This window comes from Clarias gariepinus, chromosome 23 (genome assembly GCF_024256425.1).
Source record: "Clarias gariepinus isolate MV-2021 ecotype Netherlands chromosome 23, CGAR_prim_01v2, whole genome shotgun sequence".
Taxonomy (NCBI): Eukaryota; Metazoa; Chordata; class Actinopteri; order Siluriformes; family Clariidae; genus Clarias; species Clarias gariepinus.
Window position 1 is genome coordinate 4525619 of NC_071122.1, and position 11882 is coordinate 4537500.

An 11882-nucleotide genomic window follows, 5' to 3' on the forward strand; every position below is an offset into this window, starting at 1 on the left:
CACGGTCTATTCGGTCATGGATCAACACGGCTCCTGGTGAAACTTTGCGTAGTGAGACAAACAAAAATCTACGCCTCAGGAAAAAACCCCCCAAAAAAAACAAACACGCCCGTGTAAACCCATCAATCAAATTATGTCCTACATGTATGTGTGCGTGTGTACAGTACATGATGTGTGTACTAGTCAGTCAGCCAAAAACATTTATACACACCTCAGGAAAAAACAACAAAAGTATGATGTATTTTCATATTATTATTATAATATTATCATGTATACAAACATATACAGTATACACACATATAAACGAACAGCAATACGTTTTGTATTAAATTATTTTATACAAGTTTATCTTTTCCTGAAGAGTGTAAACATATTTTGGCTGACTCTGTATGCATGTATGTGAAGATTATATATTACACATACACACACACTGTACACACACACACACACACACACACACACACGCACCCCTTGCATAATGGCTGAAGAGTGCACATGCCTGGGGTTGGGAGTAGACGTCATGCAGTTGGAGGAAAATTTTCACTGCAAGTCGGAGAGAATGGCTCGTAAATTTTTTGTGGTATACGGTGTAGAAAAGATCTAATGACATTCCTAAGATACAGGATGCAAATATATATTGGTGTTAATACCTACATATCTAAGTCTCTTGGCGAGTATACACGGGAAGAGATATACATGATATATGATGTATATAAAGTGAGTGAATAAGAGGAAGTGCATGCTCTTACAGATGAGCTTAAGATGGGGGCGAGACAGGGAGACGTTACAGACGGAGCCGGGACAGATCTTTGGCTTTAGCCATGTATGTCGACGCTGAAGCTTTAACGTTAACCTCCGGCGTCTGGTGACGAGACTCAGCATGCGCTCGTGTGCGGGTCAACACATTCAAAGACGTTCCTGAGCGTACGCTCGTACGCAGCAGGCGAGAGGGAGGTCCAGGACGCCACTGGATTAGCATGAACGCACTAACGGATGAACGCAGGTCCAGTTTTTATTTACTTTGTGACATTAAGATAACCGCTACTCTGAGGTGGGACCGGATGCACCGAGAAAAGGAAAAAATAACCCCCCCCCCCCCCCAAAAAAAAACCCTAAAACGATGCTTGTGTATCAGTTTAGACGCCGGTGCCTCCCATAGCCACTCCCTCAAACGGACTGTTATTAAAGTGCTGATTGGCTCATCTGCGAAGGGGGTGTGTGCAATCATGACGCAGACGACACAGTGAATGGTTTTGGAGAGACGGACCTCATGAGTGACTATGGGAGATGTGCAACCAACCATAAAAGTTAAGTGCTGCGTTCATATAGAGATCTATTCGATTTTTTTTTTTGTGATTTTTCTTTATTTTTGGTCAAATATGCATCGGAGTATTAAAAACAACGCGCAGAGGAAAACCGAGTATTTCCTACAGCCAAGCAAGCAGGTGCTATTTTTTTCTCCCTCTCTTATTTTTTCAGCTTTCTATTAAAAGCTATTTATCCCCCAGGTATGAAGGTCTAGCTCTTTTCTTTTTGTTAATTTCTTTTTTTTTTCCCTTTTGAAAGCCCATGTGTGTATTATTTTGATGTTTAGTTTCAATGTTCCCTGTATGTTTTTACAAGGGATCCCCCTGCAGGCTCGGGGTGGACCTGCCGGTCTCATGCGCTGTTTACTCATTCAGTAAAAGCTCAAGCAAACGGAGAAACAGGCAAAGGGGGCTCAGTGCATGGCAGCCCCTGGGCTCCACACACACACACACACACACACACACACACACTAGGAGCGATAGTCCTTTTTACTGTAGGGCTTGTTCCCCAGTATGCTGTCCACCTCGTGCACGATGGAGGACGACAACTTCGGAAGGACCTGCAAAAAAACAAAAACAAAAGTAAAACAAACAACATGGTTATTCAGGTTGAACGACAATCTGACTATGGAGCAGATTATTTATTATTTTTTTAAATAAAAGAATTGCCCTGAGAAGTGTTTGACATGGCACGTCATGCCCGAGTCGGCGTTACACCACACTCTTATTTAGTTAAAATGTGTTCAGCTCTGAAAGACCACAGGTTTAATACATTAGAGCTTCTACAACAAATTGCTGATATGGTCAGTTCTTTGTTAGGAGGGAGGGAGAGAAAGATACCTACATAGGTATGTAGATAGATTTTTTGTTATTCATTTAGTTAGTTTATTTACTAGTTTATTCTGTCAATTGTTATTTATTTACATAGTTCTTTTATTAAGTTTGTGAATACTAGGGCCTCTGGGTAACGCAGTGGTAAGTGCTCGCCCTATCATCCGGAGATCGCTGGTTCACAGCCGGGGGTCTAGAGAGAGCTGATTGGCCGAGCTTTCTCAGAGGAGAGGGGTGAGAGGTACTTGGTGCTTCCACATTAATCACGGCTCTACAGCCAATCAGGGGCGTCTGTGAGCTCGCGCAAGTGAAAGGAGTGGATAGCGCTGTCCTCCGAGTGCGTTACGCCGCCCCGTAAGCGAACAGTTCGAAAAGATGCGGTCGGCTGGCGGAGGAAACACGTGATAGTCTTCGGTCCTTCCGACTGAGTGGTAGTAGTAGCCTAATTGTGGGAGCCCCCTAGTGACGGGGAGGAATTGGACACGACTGAATTAGGGAGAAAATCCGAAAAAAAAAGTTTGTGAATACTGTTATTTTCAATAGATCTTGTTATTGTTCTGTAAACTGTGTAAAGTTATTTGTATTGTTTAGTTTTTACAGTTTTTAAATTATTCTTGTTATTAATAATAAATAAATAATAAAATCAGCTGCTGTTCTTTGGAGGGGCGTGGCTCAGCCGTAGCTCATTTATATAGACACTAATTATATAGACACTAATTATATAGACACTAATTAAAAGAAGAGTGAAAAAGTCTGTGTTGAGGTGGAAGAGAACTTAAATGTGAATTGTGGCAGTTAGGTCAGAAGCCAAGTTTTTAAAGTTACGGAATAAATACAAAGAGAAAGTTGAAATTATAATCTAGAAATACGACACACAACGCAGGTTGATGGTGCTTGTGTAGTGGTGCAGCACAACGTCCTCACCTGTATCGCACCTATATTCTCCATGAGCTGTTCGCTGTTGGAGGCTCCTAAGAGCACCGAGCTGACTCCTTCATTCCTTAGGCACCATGCTGCAGAGGATCAGTACATAAATCACATCCAATACACAACACACGCACAACACACACTATCGTACTCGCCCACACAAACAGCTCACACCCCCACCCTTCCACATCAAGCACAAACATTTCTAACATCGCAAAAAATAAAGCCATTTCCAAAATTAAAACACACTCTAGCTAACTCCACCACCTACTCTCACACACACAGAGGGAAAAAAAAAAAAAAAAAACAGCCGTCAGACCGCACCGTTACCATGGCTCCCAACACCGGGGCAGGAGGAATGAAACATTTTTTTCTTGTGTTTTTTGAGAGAACTTGCAGTGTTGGAGCGGAGAGGTTTGGAGTCGGAGGTGAGAGAAGCCATGTGCTGACTGCTGCAGCTCCCGGAGGACCATACATGCAACACCTCTCTCACACACACACACACACACACACACGCGGAGAGGAAACTCTGTGGGGATCTCATATCTCAAGTGTGTGACATGTACTCAGTGTTTGTGTGTGTTTCTTGCACACTGTAGTGTCTGTGTAAATCTCTAGAACCGCACATGATGGGCACAAGTGAGATTTGCATAGAATTCACGCCATTAGATTTAGCAAACTCTCTCTTTCTCTCACACACACAGACACGATTAGCTAAACAAATAAATAAATGCTGCTCATCTTATGTAGTGACATTAACTGCCTTTTTTTAAAACTCAAGATCAACGGCTCTGCACCTCACCTTCATCACTATTGAAGCCATTTTACCAAAATATTTTTTTTAATAATAATACGGGTGTTTATCTGTAATTTAGCGATTATTATAATATTCAGAGATGCTAAAGGCTCTCGGCTGCTGGTCTTCCCAACAGTAACTCTCATCTACTTCAAACTGAGGAAAATAAATAACCTCACATTCAGAATTAAAACTGAAGATGAACTGAAGGAATATTTGGGCACATTAAGACTAAAACAAGTACAAGTTACATAGAAAGTTAAATTTGAAAGGGGGGAAAAAAAAACAACCTAAAATCTAAACTCATCAGGAGGCTGCAGTTGGACAAGTGTAAGTTCCGTGCAGTGGTTCAGCTCACTGTACCTGCCGAGTCATCACTTATATCAACCTCACAGCAGACAGCTCACACACAAACACACACAGATTGTGAGAGAAACAGAAGAGTCAGACAGGGAGAGAGAGAGAGAAGGTGACATGAGTGGGTGACGGTGGTGTTCACTCCCTCAGCGTGTGCTAGGTGCAGAAACAGACACGGCATGGACAGATCAGTACCAGTGCTGCTGGCTCGCTCAGAACCCGGGGAAGAAATGTCAGGGGCGGAGGGGGTGCAGGGGTGTAACCAGAACAGGGCTTCCAAGAGATGTTTCTGCTTAATATTTAACTGAAACATCATTTCTACAGGTGGTTCCTCCCGCAGCGATCAGGGCTACGAACCATGGAACTAAACCACCACTTAATCATGATCATACACATGAGGACCTGCTCAACTTACAAGACACCCACAACCACACACACGAATGGACTCGAGCACAAACACACATTCACACACACCACAGGTGCTACATTTACTGTAAAAGAATTAGAACAGTATTTTACTTGGCACTGTGATTTACTGCTTGCTTTCAGATTAATACTTTCTATGAATAATTTCACTGGTTTTCATTTTTCACCTGTTTCTTTTCAAAATGCTTCGAATGCCTGATAAACAAACTGCTGGGGGGGAAAAAAAAAATGTACTGCAGGTTAGTCAGCCTTTCACCTCACACTATATCTCGGTTACTAAAGACGTATTCGTGATCTTACAAATGTCTTTTGCCCTCACATGAAATATGATGCTAAGAATTTTTTTTTTAGGAATGGTAAAAGTACGGAAATAAATAGGACACAGATGTATAAAGGTTACAGTTCCATAAACAGAAAGTATTGCTGAGAATTAATGAATTAAAAAGTGATGCCTATGGATCTGTAGGTGGTCGGCTCATTGACTAGCACTGTTTGTCTACTTATAATAGTGTAGAGACAAGTAAGCTAATAAAGCTCTGAAGCTAATAAAGCTATGTCGCCTTAAACGAAGCAACCTAGGCAGCATTAAATCAGCTTCGGTAATGTTTTCCCCTGTATTGCTGATTTATCTTATTACTCCTGCACATTGCCCATGTTAAAAAACGACCTGCAGAGTAAAATCACCTGCTTATGACACATTTACAGTAGAGGTGCATATGGAACATATGGGTTAAAGCTAAATAAACACTTAAAACCACCGGCCAATGCTGACAGGTACAGAGACTTACAGTACACATCTGGCAAGTTCTTTCAACAAAAAATAAGTAAAGAATAAACGGGGACGACTGTATCATAATTACTAAACTCTTAAACTTATGTAAACTCTGAACTGTAGTGCGTATGTGCTTTGTTTGCTGAGTGTCACGTGATGACTACGGAGACAATGATTCTACTCTCTCTCGCGCTGTCGGACTGTGGGTAATCGTCTCCCATGCTCAGTCTCAGTGCGCATGCATCACTCGTACAGTCCACATCCTTTCGTGTACTGTTTAATATAACATCGTGACCATGCGTGTGTGTGTGTGTGTGTGTAAAGGATTCTTTGTGTCCTAGTGTAGTGACTGTTGTTTAGTAACTGTACTGTAACAACGGCCTCTGTAAAGAAAAAAAAAAAAGTTGAAAAGGCTGTAGCAGTGCGGGAGATGAATCGGTTTAGGCTCCTGCTTTCGTCTAACACCAGTCATAATTATTTTCAAAGGTACTGTAAAGTGGAGGTTAATTTGTTTTGTTTTATTTCCTATGAATATTTTTGGGCTGTAGAATAAATCACTGGAGTTTTTGTTATTTCTAATGGGGAAATTTGCTTTGATATACAAGCACGCTTCTGGGACAAATTATGATTGCAATCCAAGGTTTTACTGTACTGCATTTTTCAGACGTCCTTTAGGGATGGCTTTTGAAAAGTACTGAAATCATTCGCATGGCCGGATCAGGAAGCTGTCACAAGGTTAACCATTTGCTTCACGTTTGTATGTATGGAGACTTTTTGGACACTTTGTAAGATTCTATATCTTCATTTATTTTCTATTCGTTAGCCAAAACCTTTCTGTTTTACCTTGAAAACCCAAAATCTCACTTCCTGCTTTACCCACTGGACACTCCCAGGCCACGCCCACAGAACCACACCCATATACTGGAACACTCTGGACTGACGGGTAATCAGCACCGCCTCTCTGTTCTGATCAGCTGGTTATCATTATTAATAAGCTTGACGGTCATTTAACACTTACGTCAGAATTTCTATAGTATCCATTAATATTAGTTATTAATGCTGCCTGATTGTGGGGAAACATTTGGAAAGTTTTTCAAACCTCACAATCAGTATTATTATTCAAATTGTTAATTCTGGTTACACCCATGGTATGTGTGAAATGAAATGCAAGGTACTGAATACACACACACACACACACACACACACACACACACACACACACACTTGTGGCAGGAGTGAGGGGTGTGTTAAACTCTGGGCTAATAGGAACAGAACACTGGGGAACCAAATCTTTTAAGGCTGTAGAACTTTCGAACAAGAAAGGGCTAAACACACACACACACACACACACACACACACACACACACACACACTTGCACAAGCACAGACAGACAGACAGACACCCATGCACACCAGTTTTAGTTAGTCTCAGAATGAAGAATGGAGGAGTGTGTGTGTCTATGTGAAGGGGCGGCGTAGGGAGCGAGGTTCAGGACGGACGGACAGACAGACAAAAAGAGAGAGCGGCAGTGTGAGTGTTTGCGTACCGATGGCGAGCTGTGGCAGCGTACACCCCAGCCGCTCGGCGATGGCCTGCAGCTCTTTCAGCTTCATCTGCTGACGCCGGCCCTCCTCGCTCAAGATCTTGTCCTTCAACCACTGGTAGCCCTGTTAAACCACACAGCACACCTGCTTAAAAACAAGGGCCCAGTCCACGCACACCTGCTGCTCTCTCTCTCTCTCTCACACACACATACTGTAAATGCACGCGCGCACACACTTCCAGCAGCACCTGCGTGAACAAGGGCCTGTTTTTAAACACGTGACTCTGTCTTTCCCAGCACTTGACGCAGGCAGAGCCTCTCACACACTCTCTTCTGTCTGCACAGCTTTAAAGGAGCAGTTGGGCAAAACACTTCACACATCTCGATGGTTTTCACACAATTAAGAGGTTCTTTTGGATGTTTATTGGGAGCTGAAGAAACCAGAACTGTGAATTATTTGTAGACTGTTGATTTAATTTGATTTGGCCATTTTTTTTTTTGCTTTTTTAAAATTTTTTATTTAATTCAATAGCACTAATGTTTATTGTCTGATTTGTCTAAATCAACTAGATTTCTTAAAAGTAAATCTACAGATAAAATTTACTGAATGGATCTAATAGACAGTAAAACACTTGTTGATTGTGCTAAATTTCTGCTCACCTACAGTAACTCCAGACCGTTAGGTGGCTGTAATGTACCCCACAAACTCAAGATGATGAGGAGAAGATCAGAATTTTTTATTTTTCAGAATGATGGACACATTTCGTCTTTTCTAGGACAGGTGGTTTATTTTCAAGTACAAATTTTTACATTTGTAGGATTTTTTTAAAAAATGTAAATCGATTCAGAATTAAAATCTGACATAAAGAAAAATCGACATAAAGACTAAAAAAATCCTAAAATAGCTGGTTCTAGTAAAAATGTTGCACCACTTTGCCAGCAGCTAAATCGGCACCACACGCACAGACAATTTATACATTTATGTTTACAGGATACACATACTCATAATAGAGCACTTTAGTTGATTTTTTTTTGCGTTAAGGTCAGGTTTATTTAAAGTTTCAAAATGTCATTTGGACAATATTAAGAATCTCTATAGTAAAACATTTTGCTAATCAAGTTCAAATGAAGAGCTTTGGGTTTAGATGTTTATTCTCAAACTTTTATTAATTACATAATTAACAGCTTTTAATGAGCAGTCAGTTAAATGAGCTTGAACCCTAAGGAAAGCAGATTATGCGCATACCCCTTTTATTACCCCTCGGTTGGCCTATTGTAACAACTTACTGTCTGGTTGTTCAACTAGGTGCATAAACGAGCTTCAGTTAGTCCAGAATGCAGCAGTGGGAGTCCTCACTAGAATTAGAAGATACAAGCACATCACCCCTATCTCTTACCTTCCTGCAATGGCTCCCTGTAAAATTTCGCATAGATTTTAAAATACTACTTTTGACGTATAAAGCATATGATCTTATGATCTGCCACGCCCACTTTGATGATGCAGGATGCAGGCTGCTTGTCAGTACCACGTATTATGAAAACTACAGATGGGGGCAGAGCTTTGGAAGTTATGGAATAGTCTTCCATAATTAATGTTCGGCACTAAGACACAGTCTCAGTGTTTAAGTCCAGGCCAAAAACCTAATTATTTAGCCAAGAATTTTTGTAAATAGATTTGCCTTAAGTAAAGGAGCAGATCTGGGGGACTCATGGACGTAGAGTATTATGGTGAACTGGTATGTTTAGATGCCGTCTTCCCCACTCTCACTAATCACTTAAGTTTGTTGACGGTGAAGTGATTGGTTGCTTTACATCACAGTTCCCCCTCATGTCTGTGTTTCCTTCTGGCTCTCCCTTTTAATTATGTTGTTATAGTTAGTCCAGCCGGAGTCCCTGCTTAAACTCTGCACTAAATATACAGTCCTCTTATACATTATGTGACTGTGACCAGACCTAACTGTTATCTTTTCTTCTCTCTCCCTGTCGAGCTACACATGCTACTCCGGTGCTACCAGTGATCCAGACCCCCTCTGCCCTCTGGACATGTCTAACCCGTCCTGGTGCCCCTCTTCTGGTTGCTGATCTCGTTGAATGGAGGCCCCATGTTGTCTGCTTGGGCTGCATCTGGTGATTGTCGTGACTGAGCCTCCAATAACGAACTCGACTTTATATTTACTTAAACACATCATCATCTGCTATATTGAACTTCCAGCGACCTAACACACAATATGACTGCACAACAATCCCTGTTATCACCTAAATGAGGATGGGTTGCCTGTTGACTCTGGTCCCTCTAAAGGTTTCTTCTGATTGCCATCTCAGGGATTTTTCCTCGCCACTCGGCTCGCTCATCAGAACAATCTGATCATTCTGATTAACACGTATTTTCTTAAACATTTCAAACATTTCCCTGACTTTTTTATGATCCCGTGAAGCTGCTTTGCGACAATGACTATTGTTAAAGGTGATATACAAATAAAAAGGAATTGAATGTGGTTACAGATATTGTTCAGTCGAACATCGGCTTCATTTGGAACGAGTGGAAAATCCTGAGAATCTGTTTTGCCCACCTGACTCCTTCAAGACCTTAACACACACACAAACTGAAGTGTGTTAATTATGGTGTTAAATTTCTACTAATTAAAACACATCAAATATCTATAACCAGTGTGTGTGCACACGTGTGTGTGTGCTGGGACAGCAGTATATAATGAGTATATTGGTTAAGATTAACAGTGGGAAGGGTTGAGTCTGTTTGATGATCCAAGCACTCATAGATCTGAAAAATAAATACAAGACCCATCACTGTCTAGATCACCAGCACAGTGTCGGGGTGGTATGGGAGCGAGGGCGCGCACACACACGCAGGTGAGAGCACAGAGCATGAACAGTGGTGTTAGAGCGCTGAGGGACGAGGTGAACGTTACAGCCAAGACCAGTGAACCAACTGTGATACGATGGAGCATGCCACTACACACACGCGCACACACACTGCTGCACTGGACGAATTCGGGACTTGAGGATGTGGATACGACTCTGTGTGTGTATGTGTGTGTGTGTGTGTGTGTGTGTGTGTGTGTGTGTGTGAAATAATCAGTAGGTCGTAAAAGTCCTCCTCAGAGTTACCACAGAGGCATGGTCACTTGACAAATCAGCTCTTAAGGCTCATGCCACAACAAGACACATTCACAGACAACACACACCCACAAGGAAACACACCCAAAGCTAAAACCTGGAAGACACGAACACATCCATTAGAACATCAACACAGAGAACCACCACAATACGAAGCCACAAAAATCTAGGAAAAAAACAACAACAACAACAACAAAAAAAACCCAACACAACCTCAAAGGCATGGAGGGACAGAGCGACTGATGGAACCCAAGTACCTTCAGAGAGGCGCGAGAGTACGGAGGAACGCCGCTGTCGTATTTCCCTGAGATGATCCCGCAGGCCAGCGGGGACCACGTCATCGCCCCTACACCTGTAACACACACGCACACAGACACACCAGATGGAAGTGTAGAGATGATCCATAATGCACAAATATAATTAAGATCTAAAAAAGTATCATAAATTTAACACTTTTATTTATAGTAAGGCAGAATGTATTTCATACAGATTACAAAGAAACTGAAACCAATTGAAAAGCCTATGCTCGACAAAAGAACATCAAGCGGCTCTCACACACACGGAAATATTTATCTAAAATGCAACCGTCCTGCTATACTCACTTGTTATAACGTGCAGCACACAGAACAAGGCTGTGTCAGTATATAATAAACTGAATCTTTGCACTGAGCATTTTTAAGGACAGGCATCTCTTTATAAATATGAGAATTTCCACATTTCTAAGAAACAGTCTGGTCATCTCGTGTTTTATACTTCTCTCATTAACTTAGTAACCTTTTCGTTTGCTTTAGTGTGGTGAGAGGAAGCAGAGTTACTGTTGCCTGATTATTTTCCTATAACTGCACGGACCCAAAGTGCTTTACTCTTTTACACTACTGCATTCCCTTTCATTATAAGATGCCGCCATAGTTCTTATTCATTTATGGAGAGCATGACAACACGAACCCGGGAGGTGATCAAGTGTATGAGTCGTCCGTATGTGAGGGTAGACTACTTACCAATCTTATGAAAGAGCTCAGGCAGCTGCACTTCGACCTTCTCTCTCTGGAACATGTGATACTCTGCCTGCTCGCAGATGGGCGGGATCTGGTTAAACTGCCGGGCCACCGAGTACGCTTCCTGCAAACACCAGAAGGAATTTTATTCTCGGTTTGGTTCTCACAGGTTCTGAACGCACGAACAAATAGGATTTCAATTCAGATGATGGTGATGAACAAGCAGTAGGGGGCTGAAATCCTTGTCTGACTCTAGCTAGGGTGGATTTGTGCTTCCTGTACAAGGTCAGAGAGAAGGCGTGAGCATGGCAGGAGGAAGCTAAAGTGACCCACCATTATCTCCATGGGACTCCAGCGGGACGTGCCCCAGTACATGGCCATCCCCTGGTTGATCACATGGGTCATCGCTCGCACCGTCTCTACAGTCACAAAAATTCATACAATTATGGATAGTTTCTCCTTACAAAACAAAACAAAACAAACATACTGGGATTGATTTTTTTTCCTTTAAAGAAACACAGTCTTAATGAAATAATTGATAGATTGCACTAAAAAGAGCTTTCAGCTGTAATCAATATACATGAAACATGACTAAAATCTGTTTTACTAAATTACTTATGCAGTAATCACATATTGTGTATTGAAATTTTTTTTTTTTTACTTTTCATGCTAATTATTATATCCGGCACTTGCATGAATGTGAAAAGGACTCTAGAGTGCTGGAAAATCATTTACATCTCTTTTTCTGACATACTATTTGATTAAGAGTCTGCTGAGGAGAGACAGATAAAC

General features: G+C 41.6%; 1 protein-coding gene across 5 annotated transcripts in view; it reads right to left on the reverse strand.

Moving 5' to 3' along the window:
- Positions 1–446: 446 nt before the first annotated feature.
- The window catches only part of kcnab2a (potassium voltage-gated channel subfamily A regulatory beta subunit 2a), a 106042-nt gene continuing 94606 nt past the window's right edge, over positions 447–11882 (reverse strand). For all 5 annotated transcript variants that reach the window (XM_053483499.1, XM_053483498.1, XM_053483500.1 and 2 more), the window contains 6 exons: positions 11424–11509; positions 11094–11214; positions 10353–10447; positions 6964–7084; positions 3063–3151; positions 447–1867 (listed from right to left, as the gene is read on the reverse strand). In XM_053483499.1, the coding sequence (XP_053339474.1) occupies positions 1778–1867; positions 3063–3151; positions 6964–7084; positions 10353–10447; positions 11094–11214; positions 11424–11509 (602 nt within the window). In that variant the 3' untranslated portion in view covers positions 447–1777. The remainder of the gene's footprint in view (positions 1868–3062; positions 3152–6963; positions 7085–10352; positions 10448–11093; positions 11215–11423; positions 11510–11882) is intronic.